The 24,176-nt window shown below is 43.3% G+C and overlaps 1 protein-coding gene across 4 annotated transcripts in view; it reads left to right on the top strand.

Annotated features, from left to right (window-relative positions):
• Positions 1-348: 348 nt before the first annotated feature.
• LOC106581008 (periostin) overlaps positions 349-24,176 on the top strand; it is a 39,315-nt gene continuing 15,487 nt past the window's right edge. For all 4 annotated transcript variants that reach the window (XM_045703717.1, XM_014162658.2, XM_014162660.2 and 1 more), the window contains exons 1-9: positions 349-653; positions 1,661-1,759; positions 17,934-17,998; positions 18,443-18,600; positions 18,854-19,018; positions 19,318-19,464; positions 19,687-19,828; positions 22,831-23,043; positions 23,388-23,522. In XM_045703717.1, the coding sequence (XP_045559673.1) occupies positions 538-653; positions 1,661-1,759; positions 17,934-17,998; positions 18,443-18,600; positions 18,854-19,018; positions 19,318-19,464; positions 19,687-19,828; positions 22,831-23,043; positions 23,388-23,522 (1,240 nt within the window). In that variant the 5' untranslated portion in view covers positions 349-537. The remainder of the gene's footprint in view (positions 654-1,660; positions 1,760-17,933; positions 17,999-18,442; positions 18,601-18,853; positions 19,019-19,317; positions 19,465-19,686; positions 19,829-22,830; positions 23,044-23,387; positions 23,523-24,176) is intronic.

Below are 24,176 nucleotides of genomic sequence, written 5' to 3'. Positions count from 1 at the left end.
GTCTGGACTTTGTCTGACTAGAACAGGATACCTCTCTGTCTAGCTACTTATTTTCAGATAGGAATGGTGGATCTATGTTCTGGCTTCTACATGCCAGTGTGGTTTCCACAGGCATGTGTTTTCCATAGCATAAGTGAATACCATATGTATGATCTTGTCTTGATTTTTCCTTTAACTTAAACGTAATCTCAACAGAGTCTGAAGTACAAAATCTGAAGTGAGAGCAAATTATCAGTATGAAAATTGTTACTAAATAAAAATCTCAATGATGACAATACCTTCCATTCATCCTACAACTATTTCCCTGTACAGTAGCATGTCCACCACACAATATTAGTGTAGAGTGCATAACATGGTCTTGGAGGGGTGCTGGGTGGTCCAGGCGTGGCTCTGACTTTGATGTGTTGCATTCCTCCCTCTTAGTTCCTCAACCAGCCAGCCTAGTGAGTCTCTCCTACTATATAAGTTCCCTCTCCCCAGCCAGATCCCAGTTCTCAGTGTTTCTGTGTACCTGGAGGAGCTTCCTGGGATATCATCATGAAGATCCTGTTTGCAGCTCTCCTTGCTGTGTTTGTCCTGTCTAACTTTGACATGGTGGACTCTTCTTATGATAAGATAGTCTACCACAGTAAAGTCAGGGCAAGAAAAGAGGGGTAAGTTTATTATTTTGGTTATTATTGGTAGTAGTTGTAGTAGCAGTATTATTATTTGTATTATTGTTGTTATTATTATCTGAAGGTCTTGCTCTGCATTCACAGATTTATGCTGATCCATACACAGTCTCTACAAAATGCAAAAGTTGTTTTTAATGCAAACTTTTGCTTTTATAATAATTTACGGCGACTTTAGTTCTGAATATGATTATTTCATAAATGATAAATTGATCATGGTTTAAAGTTCACTAAACTACATTTAAGAGCGAAAATCAAATCAAATGTTATTGGTCACATACACACGATTAGCAGATGTTAATGCGAGTGTAGCGAAATTATTGTGCTTCTAGTTCCGACAGTGCAGTAATATCTAACAGGTAATCTAACAAATTCACAACGACTACCTTATACACACAAATGTAAAGGGATGAATTAGAATATGTACATATAAATATATGGATGAGTGATGGCCGTGCGGCATAGGCAAGATGCAGTAGATGGTATAGAATACAGTATATACATATGAGATGAGTAATGTAGGATATGTAGACATTATTGAAGTGCCGTTATTTAAAGTGACTAGTGATACATTTATTACATCCCATTTATTACATTTATTAAAGTGGCCAGAGATTTGAGTCAGTATGTTGGCAGCAGCCACTCTATGTTAATGATGGCTGTTTAAAAGGCTGATGGCCTTGAGATAGAAACTGTTTTTCAATCTCTCGGTCCCAGCTTTGATGCACCTGTACTGACCTCACCTTCTGGATGGTACAGATTAATGTAAAGAACTTGCTATGTCAGATACATTTTTATGAAAGCAAATATTACCAAATTGAGAAAAGTGAAATAACAAAAGTGAAATATACTGTGAAAGTGAAATAAGGATAAGAAATCAAACAGACATACAGTATTTACTACATGGTATGCTGCATGCAGAACACTTTAGCTATTCCAACTGTGTTCATTTAACCATCTGTCTCCTCTGTTTCCCTGGCGACCGTTAGACCCAACGTGTGCGCTCTGCAGCAGGTCATGGGGACCAAGAAGAAGTACTTCAGCACGTGTCGTAACTGGTATCAAGGGGCCATCTGTGGAAAGAAAGCGTAAGTGACTTTTAGTTATTTTTTAGGCTCCTCCTGGACACATTCTTTCCTCTGGGTTGAAAGATGAATAATATGACACTGCTAGGTTAGGGTCAGAGCTTTGATAGGGACCTCTGTGTGGACCACAGAGGATGTGTCCCAAATGGCACCGTGTCCAGAGTCCGTAGGGGGTCATAGGCTTCTGGTCAAAAGTAGTGCACTATACAAAGAATAGGTTGCCATTAGGGACAGACATGAACCCAGGAATGATGTAGTCTCATGTACCACACAGAAATGTCCAAATGGACACTGGATGCTCCCTAGTGCCATGGAAACCATAGAACCTCAGAGCAGAGCTTAATAATAGCAATAATAATAATAATAACAATAATTTTTAAGTGGGTGCTTATATTTGTCTTTTTTCACACATGTACAAGTAAGTGTGTATTAATACACGTGTGAATTGGAAATGTGTTTTTTTGCGTATCCCAACTCCCCCGTGAGAACCCCTCAGAGAGTGGGGTCACAGCCAGGGGTCACATTCCCTCACTTGGAAGTCAATGTAACAGATTTATGTGCCTTTCGTGAGGATTTGAATCAGTTCCAGAGTCAAATATGGTACAGATTATACGTGGTATGTGTTATGGTACAGATTAAATGGGTTATGTGTTATGGTACGGGCTATACGAGTTATGTGTTATGGTACGGGCTATGTGTTATGATACGGGGTTATGTGTAACGGGCTTCGTCGGAAAGAGTGGACCAAAGCGCAGCGTGGTACGTGTTCATGATTATTTATTAAATAATGAAACACTAGAACAAAGAAACAAAAACGAAAAGCCAAACAGTTCCGTCAGGTAACGAATACAAAACAGAAAACAACTACCGTAATTTCCGGACTATTAAGCGCACCTGAATATAAGCCGCACCCACTGAATTTACATGTTTTTTTTTATTTTGAACATAAATAAGCCGCACATGTCTATAAGCCGCAGGTGCCTACCGGTACATTGAAACAAATGAACTTTACACAGGCTTTAACGAAACACGGGCTTGTAACAAAAATAAATAGGCTTTAACAAAACACGGCTTGAAATAAAAAATTTGCAGTAAGCTTTAGTTGTCTTTTTGCACTGAGTCAATTCCTCACGCTGCTGTTTCCAACGTCTTATCAGCTCCCGTGCAGCAGCTCTATTTTATTTTCCAACAGCCAGATCAATCGCCTTCAACTTGAAAGCTGCATCATATGCATTTCTCCGTGTCTTTGCCATGATGAGGGTGACAAAATGACTACCGTAATCAGAATGATGGGAAGTTTGAGAGCGCTCAATTTAATCTAAACAGTAAACAAAAAAGTTGTTTGACCTTAACCCGTTCGGCAATTTCATTGGTCAAATGAAAGCTTCATGCCGCCAAAAAACTGAACACGTCACAGAATGTGTTTTTTTGGAGCAAAAAAAATTGAAAGCGGGAAAAATCCATATATTAGCCGGGTCATTGTTTAAGCCGCGAAGTCCAAAGCGTGGGAAAAAAGTTACGGCTTATAGTCCAGAATTTACGGTACCCACAAACACAGGTGGGGAAAAAGGCTGCCTAAGTATGATTCCCAATCAGAGACAACGATACACAGCTGCCTCTGATTGGAAACCATACTCAGCCAAAACAAAGAAATAGAATGCATAGAATGCCCACCCCACATCACACCCTGACCTAACCAAAAAGAGAAATAAAACGGCTCTCAGGTCAGGGCGTGACAGTATGTATTATGGTACGGGTTATACGGGGTATGTATTATGGTACGGCCTATATGTTATGGTACGGGGTCTACGGTGTATGTGTTATGGTACGGGCTATACGGGGTATGTGTTATGGTACGGATTATACGGGGTGTGTGTTATGGTACGGATAATACGGGGTGTGTGTTATGGTACGGATTATACGGGGTATGTGTTATGGTACGGATAATACGGGGTATGTGTTATGGTACGGCTAATACGGGGTATGTGTTATGGTACGGCTAATACGGGGTATGTGTTATGGTACGGCTAATACGGGGTATGTGTAATGGTACGGCTAATACGGGGTATGTGTAATGGTACGGCTAATACGGGGTATGTGTAATGGTACGGATTATACGGGGTATGTGTTATGGTACGGATTATACGGGGTATGTGTTATGGTACGGATTATACGGGGTATGTGTTATGGTACGGATTATACGGGGTATGTGTTATGGTACGGATTATACGGGGTATGTGTTATGGTACGGATTATACGGGGTATGTGTTATGGTACGGATTATACGGGGTATGTGTTATGGTACGGAAAATACGGGGTATGTGTTATGGTACGGTTAATACGGGGTATGTGTTATGGTACGGCTAATACGGGGCATGTGTTATGGTACGGATTATACGGAGTATGTGTTATGGTACGGATTATACGGGGTATGTGTTATGGTACAGGTTAAACGTGGCGCAGTGGTCTAAGGCACTGCATCTCAGCGCAAGAGGCGTCACTATAGTCCCTGGTTTGAATCCAGGCTGTATCACATTCGGCCGTGATTGGGAGTCCCATACGCCAGCGCACAATTGGCCCAGCGATGTCCGGGTTTGGCCGGGGTAGGCCGTCATTGTAAATAAGAATTGACTTGCATAGTTTAAAAAAATAGTTTAAAAAAATAACAGGGTATGTGTTACCTCACGGGTTATATGGGGGTATGTGTTATGGTACAGGGTTATATAGGGTATGTGTTATGGTACGGGTTATACGGGGTATGTGTTATGGTACGGGGTATGTGTTATGGTACGGGGTATGTGTTATGGTACAGGGTATGTGTTATGGTACGGGGTATGTGTTATGGTACGGGGTATGTGTTATGGTACGGGGTATGTGTTATGGTACGGGGTATGTGTTATGGTACGGGGTATGTTTTATGGTACGGGTTATACAGGTTATGTGTTATGGTACGGGGTATGTGTTATGGTACGGGGTATGTGTTATGGTACGGGGTATGTGTTATGGTACGGGGTATGTGTTATGGTACGGGGTATGTGTTATGGTACGGGTTATGTGTTATGGTACGGGCTATACGGGGTTATGTGTTATGGTACGGGCTATACGGGGTATGTGTTATGGTACAGGTTAAAACGGGTATGTGTGTAGATTTACGATCACCCTTTAAAACCAGTCAGGAATTTCGAGGATATGTCCCAAATGGCACCCTATTCCCTATATAGTGCACTACATTTGACCAGAACCAAAAGTAGTACACAATATAGGGAATAGGGTGCCATTTGGGACGAAGCAGGGAGTTTTAGGGAAGATAACAAAGGCCTGTGTTATCTTTGACTTATTTTGTCACCAACATCAGAGTAATGTTTAACGTAGGAGGATGTTGAGAAACAAAGAGACCTTTAAAGGAACTATGCCTGAATTTGAACTTGAGAGGGAGAGCAGTTAAGAAGGATAGGTTTAATTAACAGCACTCAAGATTAATCTAGGAGGATGACGGACCATCAAACACCCTCTCTTCATCCAGTGTATGTTGGGAAACAAAGACTACTCTGATGCAGAGGAGTTCAGAGGGTTTAGTAATGAACGTCAAAGGAACAAGATTTAAGATTATACCCAAGCAAGCCTTCAACTCTTGCATGAAACATCAATGCACAATCACATGCATTATAAAGGTCCTGGTTACGATGGTTATTATGGTATGGTGAGCGTGGACGCCGTAGGGACGCCACTGTGGTGCACTGCTGGATCCTGGCTCTGATAGGGCAGGAATGTGTCATCCATATTTCCTGGTTGGAGGTTGAAACATTGGAAACTCTCTGAGTACAGACAGAGAGGACAGAGCCCACATAGTACAGAGAAGTTTCCCACATAGTGCTGCTCACATAGTGCTGCTGCTGCTCACGTAGTGCTGCTCACATACTGCTGCTGCTGCTCACAAAGTGCTGCTGCTCACATGGTGCTGCCCACATGGTGCTGCTGCCCACATGGTGCTGCTGCTGCTCACATACTGCTGCTGCTCACATAGTGCTGCTGCTGCCCACATAGTGCTGCCCACATAGTGCTGCTGCTGCTCACATAGTGCTGCTGCTGCTCACATAGTGCTGCTGCTGCTCACATAGTGCTGCTGCTGCTCACATACTGCTGCTGCTGCCCACATAGTGCTGCTGCTGCTCACATAGTGCTGCTGCTGCTCACATAGTGCTGCTGCTGCTCACATAGTGCTGCTGCTGCTCACATAGTGCTGCTGCTAGCCACATAGTGCTGCTGCTAGCCACATAGTGCTGCTGCTAGCCACATAGTGCTGCTGCTGCTCACATAGTGCTGCTGCTAGCCACATAGTGCTGCTGCTAGCCACATAGTGCTGCTGCTAGCCACATAGTGCTGCTGCTAGCCACATAGTGCTGCTCACAGGAAACAGACACTCAGCACAGCCACATAGTATTTTGAGGACCACACTGGAAAAAAGTGTATTTCCAATGTACTTTCATGTGTACTCTAGGATTTCTTTCTACTTTTCAATTGTTTAAACTGTATGGATTGTTGTACCAAAAAAATACATCAAATCAAATAACAGTATGGTTCCCTTGGTTCCAGCTCTCTTATTGACTTTCTGATCCATGCTGGACTCGGGTCACGTCCTAGTTCCCTATCATCAATTTGACAGCATGGACACTGATGCTAGGTTGTGTTGCATGTTGATGCACTTACACTCTTAGATGCTGAATCGTAATAGTGTTCTATGCTAGCTATGCCCTTGGACCCTGAGTAGTGTTCTATGCTCCTGGATCCTGAGTAGTGTTCTATGCTCCTGGATCCTGAGTAGTGTTCTATGCTCCTGGATCCTGAGTAGTGTTCTATGCTCCTGGATCCTGAGTAGTGTTCTATGCTCCTGGATCCTGAGTAGTGTTCTATGCTCCTGGATCCTGAGTAGTGTTCTATGCTCCTGGATCCTGAGTAGTGTTCTATGCTCCTGGATCCTGAGTAGTGTTCTATGCTCCTGGATCCTGAGTAGTGCTCTATGCTCCTGGATGCTGAGTAGTGTTCTATGCTCCTGGATCCTGAGTAGTGTTCTATGCTCCTGGATCCTGAGTAGTGTTCTATGCTCCTGGATCCTGAGTAGTGCTCTATGCTCCTGGATCCTGAGTAGTGCTCTATGCTCCTGGATCCTGAGTAGTGCTCTATGCTCCTGGATGCTGAGTAGTGCTCTATGCTCCTGGATGCTGAGTAGTGCTCTATGCTCCTGGATCCTGAGTAGTGCTCTATGCTCCTGGATCCTGAGTAGTGTTCTATGCTCCTGGATCCTGAGTAGTGTTCTATGCTCCTGGATCCTGAGTAGTGTTCTATGCTCCTGGATGCTGAGTAGTGTTCTATGCTCCTGGATGCTGAGTAGTGTTCTATGCTCCTGGATGCTGAGTAGTGTTCTATGCTCCTGGATGCTGAGTAGTGCTCTATGCTCCTGGATCCTGAGTAGTGTTCTATGCTCCTGGATGCTGAGTAGTGTTCTATGCTCCTGGATGCTGAGTAGTGTTCTATGCTCCTGGATGCTGAGTAGTGTTCTATGCTCCTGGATGCTGAGTAGTGTTCTATGCTCCTGGATGCTGAGTAGTGTTATATGCTCCTGGATGCTGAGTAGTGTTCTATGCTCCTGGACGCTGAGTAGTGTTCTATGCTCCTGGACCCTGAATAGTGTTCTGTGTTCTTGGACACTAAATAGTGTTCTATGTTCTTGGACACTAAATAGTGTTCTATGTTCTTGGACACTAAATAGTGTTCTATGTTCTTGGACACTAAATAGTGTTCTATGTTCTTGGACACTAAATAGTGTTCTCTGTTCTTGGACACTAAATAGTGTTCTCTGTTCTTGGACACTAAATCAGGGGCGAAAATCTGATATCAACTTTGGAGGGGACAATTACATGAAATTTTCTCAAGAGCAATTCCTGAGGGGGACACCAAAAGTAATGCTGTAACACATAGCCTACGTTGTAATATGGTAAATGTATATTGAGGAACCAAAGAAATAAGGTGTTTGCCGTACTCCTAACTACCGGTACCCAAAACTACACAACTAATCACAACAGCAATACCATTGCCTTTAACAAATCTTAGTTCAGTCACCAGTTTAAGTTGAGAGTGGGGGTATCCATGGCATTTTCCAATTATGTTCCTATTTTACTAGTCAAAAAAATTGAGAACCTTTCATAATGTTGCCAAACAAAGACTCAACAAACTTACCTGAGACTCCCTGTCTCTGCCAGTCTGTCCCTGCATATCTGTCCCCAACTAAGGAACTGGCAGTGGATCAAACCATTGTGAGCAAAGGGTGGGGGGGGCGCAATCTTTTGAAACTTAAAAACGAGCTATTAAGTGTCTATAATCAGCACAATTGCTTTCATTGCGTATTAGTAATATTATTTAAATGAGAGTTATGTTTACAGTGATATATTGGGGGGGGACAAATCATATTTTTCCCAGGATGGGGGGGTCGTGTCCCCCCCGTCCCCCCTGGGATTTCCGCCCCTGCACTAAATAGTGTTCTATGTTCTTGGACGCTAAATAGTGTTCTATGTTTGTGTATGCTGAATAGTGTTCTATGTTCTTGGATGCTGAAAAGTGCTCTATGTAACTATGTTCTTGGATGCTGAGTATAGCCAAAGAATGTGATCTATGTTGATGAGGAATTATTGGATTGTTTGTCTGTCTATTCTTTCTATGGAATCAATCAAACCACAGTATCCACCACCAGGGGGCACAGAACATTGTAATCTTTATTTTTTTTAAACCTCCACCCCTCAGAAGTGGTAGCTAAAAATAGGTAAATTAGGGGCAGTTTAAGGGGAGAGTCAATGAAACCGTTGTTGGATCTGGGTTCGATTCCTGGTTGGGGCTACAACATACTTCCATGGTTGTTTTCATTAACTCTCACCTTAAACTGCCCCCAACAACTTCTGAGTCTGTTGGAGACGATCAGCTTGAGCAAGGTGATGTGCAGAATCACTGATCCACAAATAGAATTCCCTCCCAAATGATAGGCTTTGTCGAACCCTGGTCCAGCGACTGTCAAGCCAAACCTCTTGGTGTAATGGTTAATGTGTTGGATTCCATGGTTGGTTTCATTGACTGTCCCCTTAAACTGCCTCATAATTGACCCATTTTAAGCTGTAACTTCCGAGTCTGTTGGAGAGGATCAGCTCGAGCAAACGGAGGTGTTGAATCACTGATCTAAAAATACTATTGCCTGACAAATAACAGGCTTTGTGCAATTAAGATTCGTAGAGCTACGCTTCCCTGGCTTAGGCGATTCCCCCACCAAACACTCACAATCAGACATTTATTGAATAACTGATTGATTGGAGACAGCGTGTTTCAATTAAATAACATGTCCTAACATTTTCTATCTGCAGCAAAGCTAATGGATAATGCTGGATAGAAACCCCCACAAAAAACTACCAAAAAACTGGCCCTGCTCATTAGTAATGATATGTGTTTTGGAAACAGCACAGTTTTCTCCTGTGACCACATGCCAGTACTACAGTAGTATTGGGTTGGCCTGCTGACATACAGAGATCTCCAGTATAAAGTAAAGCTGCTCACCAGACAGAGGGAAGTTTCCAACCCCGGGGCAAGGCCAGAGGGAGTCTTGGTTCTCCTGTATGTGCGTGGGAGAGTGAAGATGGTTTTGCTGACTGTGCCTCATCAGGGCATGTGTAATCTCATGCCTGGCTCGTCTCCCCACTCCTCTTCTTCTCTGTGTTTCCAGGGGCTAAGTGCAAAAGAAGACAACTATGGCAGTCAGCCATGAGCCATGACCACTTCTCTCCTCATCTGTGTCCCTATTGGCACCCTATTCCCTCAAACTCGACTCTGGACCTAAAAGCCAGTTACTCTGTGTTTTTTCATAGTTGCCCTCTAATCAGGAAGTGATTTAGAGTTGGGACACCAGGTGGATGCAATTAATAATCAGGGTAAGGGTTGAATACCTCTGTTCTATATAGTGCAATACTTTTGACCAGAGCCCTATGGGCCCCTATGGGTCAAAATGTTCAAAATGGTGCATTATATAGAAAATAGGGTGCCATTTGGGACGTACCCTTCTCATCGTACAGCAGGACTTTATCTGCTCTGTTTCTGTCAGCTCTGTGTGTGCGCGTTTGCGTGCATGTGTGTCCGAGGGATGAGCTGTGGATGACAGCCCTGAACACCCAACCACACTGTAGCCTCATCGTCTGTTGCTATGAAGGAAACAAGCCACTGTAAACCTCACTCCATCCTGCCCTCAACCCCCCTCTCGCGCCACTCAAACTCTGTTGATTTAGACAAGGCTGTCTTGTCCCATTATGGACTCAGCTACCACTGGAACATGCAGAACATGTGGAAATGTTTTTCTGGTTTGTAGGCGTCCCAGGGGGACCACTGATGAAGAAGCACAGCTGGACATAAGTTCCAAGCCACCACAGACTGAGCAACCATTACTCATAAACCATTACTCTAGAGAAAAGAAACGAAATCCCCTACCATCATCCAGACATGAGTTAGTGAGTTATCTAGGTTCAGCATCATGCAGGGTGAGCTCACTGGGCACAAAGGTCAATTCAACGTCTAATTTCGTTAAAATAACTGGGAAAGAATGTTGATTCAACCAGTGTGTGCCCAGTGGAAGGGTTCATACAGCATAAAGCTTTCTCCAGAGATCTGAAACCCACACTAGACATTTCAGTTTCACAACCATGTAAGGTCTGGTCCACATCAAACTGGACATCTAACTCCTACTATAGCCTACTTCATGTATCCTTATTATTTGTATATTCAGCATTTGCTGATTTGTTGTCGTGGTTTAGAATTTCTGCAGCCGAAAACAGTGGAATAGCTTGCTGTCAAGGAATGTACTTGTACATCAAGCTGACTCACATTTGTCTCTGGCTCAGAAAAGGCTTACTTATGTCACGACTTCCGCCGGAGTCGGTCCCTCTCCTTGTTCGTTCGGCGGTCGACGTCACCGGCCTTCTAGCCATCACCGATCCACTTTTCATTTTCCATTTGTTTTGTCCTTGTCTTACACACCTGGTTTCAATCCCCAATTACTTGTTCATTATTTAACCCTCTGTTCCCCCATGTTTGTTTGTGAGTGATTGTTTATTGTATTGCGGTCTGTTATTGTGGCCTTGGATTTATTTGACGTGTATTGTGATTATTGTTGAGTAAAATTGTGTATATTACTCATATCTGCTGTCCTGCGCCTGACTCATCTACACCAGCTACACACAGACGCATTCCAACTTACATTTTACATTTCAGTCATTTCTTCTTCTTAAACAGTAGAATACACACTGGGGCATTTACTGGCATATCATAAAGCAAGGTCAGTGAGTTCTCATCTCTCAACAGAACTGCTGGCTATGCACAAATTGAAGCATCCTTGTTCTGCTTTAACGAGTAATGTCATGGTTCATGAGGTGTGGGATTATGAAATTGTCTAGCTAGCTTACGTCCCAAATAGCACCCTTTTCCCTTTAGAGTGCACTACTTTGATCAATGCCCATAGGGTTCTGGTCAAAAGTAGTGCACTATATATAGAGTAGGGTGCCATTCAGGAGTCAGATAGTGTCATTCTATGGTTTTTGTCTTTTAAACCCAACAGAGCTGGAAGGGCTCTGCTTGTAATTAATTAATTTAACTCTGATGCCAACTTTCTGCCCATATGGTACTGTTTACAGTTTAAATACATATATACAGTAGGAGCTGATTACCGCTAAAGACAGAGATGAAGAGTAGAGACGGGGTTTCTCTGAGTGGATAAATCAGACTTTTACTGTACACTCACAAATGTGCACAAACACACACAGACACACACTCTCTCTCTCTCTCTCTCACACACACACACACACACCCATGAACATGCACACACACACATGCACACACACGCTCAGACATGATCTACAGGATAAGGCCCTTTATATAGCTAACAGCTGCAGGTTGGATTTCCCCGTCTTTATATCTTATAATTCTTTGTAGTCATTTATAGCTACGGTGTCCTGTCCTGTTCCCATTCAATTAGATTAAACAGGACTTCACGTCACATGTTCGTACAAGTCACAAAACATCTAACCTTCTCCCCAGGCTCAATTGCTACAGAGAGACGTCTGGCTGGGTGGACGAGAGTACAAAACATCCATGTGCAGAGGTGTCATAAGGATACATGGGATATGTCCCATTTGGTTCCCTATTCCCTTTATAGTGCACTACTTTTGACCAGGGCCCATAACGTGGTTACCATGTTCTCAGAATGTACAATATTAATGTTCTAAACACGATTCATTGGATGTTGCAAGAACATTCATGTGTTCAGTTTTTTTTAGGGTTAGGAGAATGTTCCATCAACGTCCCACCAAACATACACAGAAAATGGTTGCCATGTGCTCAGAATATAAGATATTCATGTTCTAGACACGTTTTATGGGAACGTTGCAAGAACATTCATGTGTCCATTTTTCTGTGGGTTAGGAGAATATTCCTTCAACGTCCCCCTAAACATACCAAGTTCTATTTTACATGAAACCTCCTATAATTTCCGCGGCCCATGGAAATCTAATCATAATTTTTTTAAATCCTCATCAAAATCTGCCTGTTTAATCTACACTCATACAAAAAAGGTGCTATCTAGAACCTAAAAGGGTTCTTTGACTGTTCCCATAGGAGAACCCTTTAAAGAACCCATTTTGGTTCTAGGCAGAACCCTTTTGGGTTCCATGTTGAACCCTTTCCACAGAGGGTTCTACATGGAATCCAAAAGGGTTCTACCTGGAACCAAAAGGGTTTTCCTATGGGGACAGCCGAAAAACCCTTTTGGAACCACGCCCACAAGCCTCACAAGACTCATCTAAAGGTCCCCAGTACCAGTTTGAATGGATGGACACTGAACAAAAATATAAATGCAACATGTAAAGTGTTGGTCCCATGTTTCATGAGCTGAAATAAAATTTCCCAGAAATGTTCCATAAGCACAAAAAGCTTATTTTTCTCAAATGGTGTGCCCAAATTTGTTTAGATATCTGTTAATGAGCATTTCTCCTTTGCCAAGAAAATCCAATCCAATCATCCAATCACAGGTGTGGCATACAGTTGAAGTCAGAAGTTTACATACACTTAGGTTGGAGTCATTAAAACTCGTTTTTCAACCACTCCACAAATTTCTTGTTGAACAAACTATAGTTTTGGCAAGTCGGTTAGGACATCTACTTTGTGCATGACACAAGTCATTTTTCCAACAATTGTTTACACACAGATTATTTCACTTATAATTCACTGTATCACGATTCCAGTGGGTCAGAAGTTTACAAACACTAAGTTGACTGGGCCTTTAAACAGCTTGGAACATTCCAGAAAATTATGTCATGGCTTTAGAAGCTTCTGATAGGCTAATTGACATCATTTGAGTCAATTGGAGGGACGTACCTGTGGATGTATTTCAAGGCCTACCTTCAAACTCAGTGCCTCTTTGCTTGACATCATGGGAAAATCTAAAGAAATCAGCCAAGACCTCTGAAAAGAATTGTAGACCTCCACAAGTCTGGTTCATCCTTGGGAGCAATTTCCAAATGCCTGAAGGTACCACGTTCATCTGTACAAACAATAGTACGCAAGTATAAACACCATGGGACCACACAGCCGTCATACCGCTCAGGAAGGAGACGCGTTCTGTCTCCTAGAGATGAACGTACTTTAGTGCGAAAAATGCAAATCAATCCCAGAACAACAGCAAAGGACCTTGTGAAGATGCTGGAGGAAACAGATACAAAAGTATCTATAGCCACAGTAAATACGAGTCCTATATCGACATAACCTGAGAGGTCGCTCAGCAAAGACTGCTAACCTGAAAGGCCGCTCAGCACTGCTCCAAAACCGCCATAAAAAAGCCAGACTACGGTTTGCAACTGCACATTTGGACAAAGATCATACTTTTTGGAGAAACGTTCTCTGGTCTGATGAAACAAAAATAGAACTGTTTGGCCATAATGGCCATCATTAAGTTTGGAGGAAAAAGGGGGAGTCTTGCAAGCCGAAGAACACCATCCCAACCGTGAAGCATGGAGGTGGCAGCATCAAGTTGTGGGGATGCTTTGCTGCAGGAGGGACTGGTGCACGTCACAAAATCGATGGCATCATGAGGATGGAAAATGATGTGGATATATTGAAGCAACATCTTAAAACATCAGTCAGGAAGTTAAAGCTTGGTCGCAAATGGGTCTTCCAAATGAACAATGACCCCAAGCATACTTCCAAATGGCAAAATGGCTTAAGGACAACAAAGTCAAGGTATTGGAGTGGTCATCACAAAGCCCTGACCTCAATCCTATGGAAAACTTGTGGGCAGAGCTGAAAAGTGTGTGCAAGCAAGGAGGCCTACAAACCTAACTCAGTTACATCAGCTCTGTCAGAAGGAATGGGCCAAAATTCACCCAAGTTATTGTCAGAAGCTTGTGGAAGGCTACCCGAAACGTTTGACCCAAGTTAAACAATTTAATGGCAATGCTACCAAATACTAATTGAGTGTATGTAAACTTCTGACCCACTGGGAATGTGATGAAAGAAATAAAAGCTGAAATAAATCATTCTCTGTACTATTATTCTGACATTTCACATTCTTAAAATAAACTGGTGATCCTAACTGACCTAAGATAGGGAATTTTTACTAGGACTAAATGTCAGGAATTGTGAAAAACTGAGTTTAAATGTATTTGGCTAAAGTGTATGTAAACTTCCGACTTCAACTGTATCAAGAAGCTGATTAAAAGCATGATCATTACACAGGTGCACCTTGTGCTGGGGGCAATAAAAGGCCACTCTAAAATCTGCAGTTTTGTCACACAACACAATGCCACAGAAGTCTCAAGTTTTGATGGAGCGTGTAATTGGCATGCTGACTGCAGGAATGTCCACCAGAGCTTTTGCCAGAGAATTGAATGTTCATTTCTCTACCATAAGCCACCTCCAACTTTGTTTTAGAGAATTTGGCAGTGCATTCAACCGGCCTCACATCAGCTGACCACATGTATGGTGTCGTGTGGGCGAGTGGTTTGCTGATGTCAATGTTGTGAAACGAGTGCCTAATGGTGGCGGTGGGATTATGGTATGGGCAGGCATAAACTACGGACAACAAACACAATTGTATTTATTGATGGAAAATAACTGTACAGAGATACCGTGATGAGATCCTAAGGCCCTTTGTCGTGCCATCCATCACCTCATGTTTCAGCATGATAATGTCGCAAGGATTGTACGCAATTCCTGGAAGCTGAAAATGTCCCAGTTTTTCCATAGCCTGCATACTCACCAGACATGTCAACCATTGAGCTTGTTTGGGATGTTCTGATCCATGCCCCTACCTTTTTTAAAGGTATCTGTGACCAACAGATCCATATCTGCATTCCCATGTGAAATCCATAGATTAGGGCCTAATTTATTTATTTCAGTTGACTGATTTCTTTGTATGGACGGTAACTCAGTAAAATCTTTGAAATTGGTGCATGTTGCATTTATATTATTGTTCAGTATATATAAGGAGATAGTTTAGTGCTGAAAATAAGGGGTTAAATACATATTGATTTTTCTTTTTATAGTTTCCTGATCTTTCTTATATCTCAGATATAAGAGAGACACTTCAAAACAAACTTCCTTTGATTTTTGGGGGACTATCTGTTGTTCCATGTAGTGAATCTGTTATTCAATATGTTTCTATTGGCTAATAGTAGTAATGCCAAATTCAATGTTTCATTAAATATATCTTTTTTAATGATATACCTTAAGGGATCTTAGACAGGGCTTAGACTCTAGAGCAGGGTTTCCCTTACCCAAGGGGTGCACGTTTTGTTTTTTTGCACTAGCACTACACAGCTGATTCAATTAATCAACTAATCATCAAGCTTTGATCATTTGAATCAGCTGTGTAGTGCTAGGGCAAAAACAAAACATGCACACCTTTTGGGTCCCGGGGACCGAATTTGGGAAACGTTGCTGTAGAGGGTTAATGGAATGGTCTCTTGGAAACAATATCTTGCATATCACAGGAAAATTCCTATGAAAATGTTAGTTAATGACCCAATGAGACTCTTAAGGGAACGTTCTCTAAAGTTGTGGGAAGGCTTGTTGTTAGCTGGGTTGTAATGTCATGGGGTTTAATTAAAGAGGCCTGTTCTGTTTTTGTGTCCCTATGATTACGACTGCTGTTAAAAGCTGTTTGATTTAGATTAAAGATTACAGTGCCATTTCCTCAAATTTCCTCCCCCAAGTCATTTCTAATGAGCTAGTCTGTTACAGTTTCCACACAGCCCATTCAACAGTTTGTGGCATATACAGGAGTTGAAGGGTTCCATTTCCTAACCAAGGTTTTCAACTACTTACAGATTTGATTTCAAGACCCAAAACATAATAATGTCTTAGAGGTTAAACAAGGCTAAATCATGGACTAGAGCGCTAGAATAATTGTTTAGCTTCAAAGGGGAAGGGTCCTTGGTAAATGACACAGTATTCCCTACAAAGTGCATTATACATGGACTAGGGTGCCGTTTGGGAGGCAGACATAGTTTATGTATCTACAGTATACAATGTGGTAGCGTTAACCTGGAGGCGTGCTGGCCTGGGCCCTTGGACCACAAAGCCTTATGGTTAATAAAACAGATAATGAGGACCATGTGGAAACAACTGAACACACACACATACACACAGGAGCATGAAACAGCCTTTCAGTACAGACATTAGTGATGATTCAGCTGAAATACACTAGGATGAACTCCAGGATAAATATACGATGTGCTCTGATGTTCTGAAATAAGTTCTAGAACACTCTAATTACATGGGATGTGGTGATCACTGTTTATGTACCCCGACTCTGAATATTTAAACAGAGGATAGGGTATGTCTCTTTCTCTAGCTCGTGATCTGTCCGTCTGTGTGTTGTCTCTGTCTCTAATGCGTGATCTGTGTGGGATGTCTCCATCCCTCCCTCCTCTCTGTCTCTGTTTGTGGCCCTGTGTTGTCTGTTGGACAGTGCTGTTTATGGTGTGTCTCTGTGTGTTGTCTCCGTCTCTAAAATGTGACGTGTACATGCGTTGTCTCTAAATTTGGTCTCTGTGTGTTGTCTGTAGGACGGTGCTGTATGAGTGATCTGTCTCTACACATGGTGTCTATGTGTCTCTATGTCTGTAGGACGGTGCTGTATGAGTGATCTGTCCCTAAACATGGTGTGTCTGTGTCTCTATGTCTGTAGGACGGTGCTGTATGAGTGATCTGTCCCTAAACATGGTGTGTCTGTGTCTCTATGTCTGTAGGACGGTGCTGTATGAGTGATCTGTCCCTAAACATGGTGTGTCTGTGTCTCTATGTCTGTAGGACGGTGCTGTATGCGTGATCTGTCCCTAAACATGGCGTGTCTGTGTCTCTATGTCTGTAGGACGGTGCTGTATGAGTGATCTGTCTCTAAACATGGTGTGTCTGTGTCTCTATGTCTGTAGGACGGTGCTGTATGAGTGATCTGTCCCTAAACATGGCGTGTCTGTGTCGCTATGTCTGTAGGACGGTGCTGTATGAGTGATCTGTCACTAAACATGGTGTGTCTGTGTCTCTATGTCTGTAGGACGGTGCTGTATGAGTGATCTGTCTCTAAACATGGTGTGTCTGTGTCTCTATGTCTGTAGGACGGTGCTGTATGAGTGATCTGTCCCTAAACATGGTGTGTCTGTGTCTCTATGTCTGTAGGACGGTGCTGTATGAGTGATCTGTCCCTAAACATGGTGTCTATGTGTCTCTATGTCTGTAGGACGGTGCTGTATGAGTGATCTGTCCCTAAACATGGTGTGTCTGTGTCTCTATGTCTGTAGGACGGTGCTGTATGAGTGATCTGTCTCTACACATGGTGTCTATGTGTCTCTATGTCTGTAGGACAGTGCTGTATGAGTGATCTGTCCCTAAACATGGTGTGTCTGTGTCTCTATGTCTGTAGGACGGTGCTGTATGAGTGATCTGTCCCTAAACATGGTGTCTATGTGTCTCTATGTCTGTAGGACGGTGCTGTATGAGTGATCTGTCCCTAAACATGGTGTGTCTGTGTCTCTATGTCTGTAGGACGGTGCTGTATGAGTGATCTGTCTCTAAACATGGTGTGTCTGTGTCTCTATGTCTGTAGGACGGTGCTGTATGAGTGCTGTCCAGGTTACATGAAGCTGGAAGGAATGAAAGGATGCCCTGCAGGTATGTAGCTACGGTCGGTTACAGTGTATGTAATGTTATATGGTACAGGATACGCAGTGTACTCAATTTTGTAGTGCACTTAATGTTATAGTGTACTTTAAAGGTGAAACAAACTAAGACATATCAATGGGTATTGCATGTTCTCATAAAATGTATGAGTCACAACGCCACACCAACATAAAGATTCAGCTGGCACATCATCCTACCCATACATGTTCCCTTTCAGCGTTATCCGGCTATCTTTGGGGTTCTTTATAGTTGTTAGAGCTGTTTTAATGAGACTTGTGTGTGTCCCAAATGGCACTCTATTCCATATGTACTGCAACACTTTAGGGCTCTAATCAAAAGTAGTAGACTATATAAGGTATAGGATGCCATTTGGGATCACTCCTGGTATGTAGGGTGATGTAGTCCTTATGGTACCTTCTCTTCCCTGTTCCACAGTGGCCCCTATAGACAATGTGTATGGTACCTTGGGCCTGGTCAAGGCCATCTCCACCCAGGAATACTCTCACATCTCCAAGCTGAGGGAGGAGATAGAGGGATCTGGGTCGTACACCTTCTTCGCTCCCAGCAACGATGCCTGGGACTTGTTAGATGGGGTACGTTAGGATAAGTGTCATCTCTTACAGCTGGAAAATTCCAGGTACCTGGAAAAATGAACCCACCAGCGATAGTAGTAACTATTCCAAAACCAAAACCATTCAGTGCTTGTAATGTGACCATTTAAAAGAGCTACAACATAAATCACCAGAATGTATGGTTTGACCTGAACCCTACAGCCAGTTGCTGTCATCACGTTATGTGAAGTATTTATGTTATCTTAAGCCTTTTTATTCGGCATTTCTTCAACAGGAAGTGCGTAGTGCGTTGGTGAGCAACGTGAACATTGAGCTGTACAACGCCCTGCACTACCACATGGCTAACAAACGCCTGCAGACCAAAGACCTGAAGAACGGCCTGGTGGTCGACTCCATGTACAACGACCTGGGACTCTACATCAACCACTACTCCAACGGGGTGAGCATCCCACTAGACCTACACAACATCATCTTCTGCATCTCAAATGGCACCCTACTCCACATGCAGTGCACTAATTTGACCAGCGCCCATGGAATGTATTGGAAATCCAATAGTTTTCATGCCATGAGATAGGAAAGTTGACATCATGGAGAGCTAAGGCTTTATTGTGTGCAGGTAGTTGTTGAAGGGTGTGTTGTGTGAACATTGGAGAGTTACGGACGGTATGCTGTTGTGTGTTGTGTGCAGATACTAACTGTGCTGTGCATGTCCTATGCGGTGTGTTATTATGTATGAAGATCGTGACGGTGAACTGTGCCAGGATTATCCATGGCAACCAGGTTGCCACCAACGGAGTGGTGCACGTCATCGACCGTGTCATCACTGCCGTGGGCAACACCATTCAGGATGTCATTGAGGTTGACGATGACCTCACCACTCTCAATGTAAGTTTTATTTTCTTCTGTTCTCCTCTCTTCTTTCTCCATTTCCATTCCTGTCACTTTCTTTCCTACCTTTCCTTTCCTACCTTTTTCTTCTATATCCTTCTCCTCTTGTCTCCTTTCCCCTTCTCGTCTTTTTGTTTTCATTCTATTCGATTTACACAGGGTGACACACAGTATTAATGGAGGATATGATGAAGGATATGATGTGTTCTATCACTACAGGATGTGGCCCTGGCCTCAGGCCTGCTGGACAAGCTGGGACAGCCAGGCCAGTACACCCTGTTTGCCCCCACCAACGATGCCTTCGCCAAGCTGGACTCAGATGTGCTGCAACGACTGATGGGTGACAAGGGTGTCCTCCAAGGTAAACCAAACCGCTGGGCTAGGCTTCAACGCTCTATCACCTCTCTGGAATGTCTTCTATGAATACAGAAAGCAGCTCCCAGGAGAGTACTTTAAAGCAGAGGGGAGACATATAGACTTTATATAAATCTCCAAACTCAGGCCATATCCGTGTTTAATGAGATAAAAGTGCAGGAAAAGTAACTCAATGGTTCCCACTCGCTATGTTTGCAGGGCTGAGTAACCGCAGAGTTTTTACATGTAAGCGCTTTTTCCTACTCTAAACAGATGGAGCCGAGTAGTTAGATTCTGAGCTGTGGATTTTGAATTTTCAGACAGTTGGCAAACTAAGCGTTCACCACAGTTGTGTGAGTGAGTAATGAAAAATAAAAGAGCTCTAGTTTCAGATGATGGGCTACGAAATAATGGCTATTCAGACATAAACCTTCATATGGTGAAGCTTTTTCATAATTTGACACATTAAAGAGCTAAACATTTACTGTCACTCTATAATTTATGTCTGGGTGGCACACAATAATAAAACACTCTCACTTGTTCCAAAACATTTCCAAAGAGGTATCGTTCATACGGTTCTAAACACCACAGGGCAGGAAGCAGGAAGCACCCCGCTCTGCCTGTGTCCCAAAGGCTGTGCACCCTATTCCCCACTTCGTTCATACAGCTATGGTAGTGCAGTAGTGCACTATTAATGGGGTACCATTTTAGGACACACCCCAGTCAGGGGGTTGGGACTGGAAAGGTTCAGAAGGTTCAGAGCATTAGGAGGGTTGGCAGCGGTGTGATGATCCCTAATATTAGTCCTAGGACTTCCCTGAGCTATGAGATCACACCACTTCACACACAGTCGAACCGAGTCAAACAAGGCAGTAAAACAGTCATGAATCTCCCTGCACTCAATAGTCTCCCGACACCAGAACCATGAGATCTAAGGTCTCCAGGTCTCCTGAATTTCATAGGTTGTGTCCCAAATGGAACTCGATTCCCTATTTAGCGCACTTCTTTTGACCAGGGCCCATAGGGATCTTAACCCTAATTGCTCCTGTAAGTTGCTCTGGATAAGAGTGTCTACTAAATGACTAAAATGTAAATGTAGAACAGCCTGAATTCTTCGGCATTGAAAAGTTGCTCAATTGGTATCAAGAGACCTAACGTGTGCCAGGAAAAAATTCTCTACGCCACTAGTCTGTATCGTTGACACCAGCCAGGATGGGGCCATGGGTCAAGCTGCTTACACCAAATCCTGAATCAGCATGATGCAACATGAACTGGGATTCGTAGCACCAGGCAATGTTTTCCACTCCTCAATTGTCCAGTGTTGGTGATCATGTGCCCACTGGAGCTGCTTCTTCTTGTTTTTAGCTTATAGGACTGGAACCCAGTGTGGTCGTCTGCTGCAATAGCCTATCGATGACAAGGACCGTCGGTGACATGGAGATGCCGTTCTTCACACCACTGTTGTACTGCGCTGTTATTTGCCTGTTTGTCGCACCATGCTCGGTAAACCCTAGACCGTTTCTGAGATACTGGAACTGGCATGCCTGGCACCGATGATTGTACCATGCTCAAAGTCGCTTAGGTCACTAGTTTTGCCCATTCTAATGTTCATGTGAACAGTAACTGAATGTCTCAATGCCTGTCTGCCTGCTTTATATAGCAAGCCGTGGCCACATGACTCATTTTTCTATTGCAAGTCTTTACATCTTTTACCTCTAGCTAAGGTGTTTCGTGCATGAAGAAGGATTTTTTTGTTAGGTTATTATATTTTGAGATAAAAATGGCTACATTGGACCTTTAATGGATAATAGGGTGCCATTTGGCACGGAACCTGTGATTCATTCGCTATTCTGAAGCCATGCTGGAAATGACATAATTCTAGCAGCCAACTGGCCTACTCTCATGTTCATGTTCAAATCTCAGTCAAATTCATCCAGACATGTAATACAAGCCATAATACTAGGTAGCCATGGATTTGCTCCTACAATCCGATACGGTGCCAGAGCTTATGAAAGTATAAAAACCTATGCCAATATTCTCAAAGTTCTTTATAGTCCTAATAAAAAGTGTGTGTGTTGGGGGGTTTAGACCAAATGGAGGACCCCATTGTGAGTGTCTCCCCTTTCCACAGTGGGGTCATATTAGTTTGAAGCCCAAACTGTTCAGATGCTACAGACAGAAGTTGGCACATCAGTATTACCAACTGCAGACAAGTCCTTGTAGGAAGCTTTCGTGAGTAAGTAAGTAGCCTGGCACAAGCGAGCTGGAACAGCTCATAGGGCAGGAGCCAATCTCCTGATTCTGTAGCGTGAGGCAGCTTGATGTACAAGTACATCCCCTGGACAGGATGCTTGTCTATCACAGGGCTTTAGCCCCAATCTATCTCCTTAACGCTGAGTGACAAGGGGAGATGCCCTCAGGTCCCAGTTTTACAGTCTTTGTTATGACTCAGCCAGGGATTAAACTCACAATCTTCCAATTTCAGGGCAGACACTCTAACCACAAGGCCACTGAGTTGACATTGTCGTGAGAAGATCAATTTTTGGCATGTCTCATGGTCTGACAAACACCACTGTAGCTTGGCTAACTTCCATCGCAGATGCGGAAGGCCAACATAGGAGGATGTGGTGGATTGAGACGCAGCCCATGCAAAAAAACGCGATCCTAAACTGACTGATTTTGATGGGGATTATTTTATTATGTTACTAAGGATAGAAAGTATGCATTGCTAGTACAGTATATTAATTCAAATGTTCTCAGGATGCTGGGCCAGTCATGTCCGTAATGTAGTAAACCAAATAAAAAAAAATGCTGTTAATCAATAACGGTATATATAGAAGTATCTGAGTCTGTGGGTCCGATTGACACTTTTATCCTCTCCTCTCCTCTCCTCTCCTCTCCTCTCCTCTCCTCTCCTCTCCTCTCCTCTCCTCTCCTCTCCTCTCCTCTCCTCTCCTCTCCTCTCCTCTCCTCTCCTCTCCTCTCCTCTCCTCTATCCTCTCCCTCCAGCCCTGCTGAACTTCCACATGCTGAACTCTGTCCAGTGTTCAGAGGGCATCATGTCCGGCCAGACCTTTGAGACCGTGGAGGGCCACAACATTGAGATTGGCTGTGACGGGGAAAGCCTGACGGTCAACGGCATCAAGATGGTGCTGAAGAAAGACATTGTCACCACCAACGGAGTCATCCACCTCATTGACGAGGTCCTCATGCCTGACTCAGGTTAGCTCTCGGCCCACCTAATAATAATGCATGTAATTTGTATAGTGCTTTCATTACAGAGCTGTAACACACATCTCAGAATATGCATGTGTTTGTGTTTTTGCATTTGTTTGTTGAAATGTAAACGGAATGAACTGTTTCACGAAATACACAACACCTTTATTTGGAGCTCTCTTTGCTGTTACACTAGTATACAACTCAACCATACACATAAGAAAATAGATGGAAACAATGACACAATGACGCCAAGACTAAGATTAAATCTGAAAACTCTGAATAAGTGTAGAAGTGTTGATCTTTCAGTGGTAGAGAAGCTTTTAATGGTGTTGTCTGTGTCCTCTAAGCTAAGCAGGTGATGGAGCTGCTCACCCCTTCCCAGTCCACCTTCAGTGATATGGTGTCAGAGCTGGGTCTGTCTGCAGCCATGGAAGCCAAGGCAGAATACACACTACTGGCCCCGCTTAATTCTGTCTTCACTGGTGAGTATACATTATGGCCCGGCTCAATTCTGTCTTCCCTGGTGAGTACACATCATGGCCAAGCTCAATTCTGTCTTCCCTGGTGAGTACACATCATGGCCAAGCTCAATTCTGTCTTTCCTGGTGAGTACACATCATGGCCAAGCTCAATTCTGTCTTCACTGGTGAGTACACATTATGGCCCGGCTCAATTCTGTCTTCCCTGGTGAGTACACATTATGGCCCGGCTCAATTCTGTCTTCCCTGGTGAGTACACATTATGGCCCGGGCTCAATTCTGTCTTCCCTGGTGATTACACATTATGGCCCGGCTCAATTCTGTCTTCCCTGGTGAGTACACATTATGGCCCGGCTCAATTCTGTTGTCACTGTGAGTACACATTATGGCCCGGCTCAATTCTGTTGTCACTGTGAGTACACATTATGGCCCGGCTCAATTCTGTCTTCACTGGTGAGTACACATCATGGCCAAGCTCAATTCTGTCTTCCCTGGTGAGTACACATCATGGCCAAGCTCAATTCTGTCTTCCCTGGTGAGTACACATCATGGCCCAGCTCAATTCTGTCTTCACTGGTGAGTACACATCATGGCCCGGCTCAATTCTGTCTGTAACACTTCTCTCGTTCCCTTAAACACTCTTGAACATCCTGAACT

The sequence above is a fragment of the Salmo salar genome, chromosome ssa20, assembly GCF_905237065.1.
Source record: "Salmo salar chromosome ssa20, Ssal_v3.1, whole genome shotgun sequence".
In the NCBI taxonomy this organism is placed as follows: domain Eukaryota; kingdom Metazoa; phylum Chordata; class Actinopteri; order Salmoniformes; family Salmonidae; genus Salmo; species Salmo salar.
This window is presented reverse-complemented; position numbering and strand designations above follow the sequence as displayed.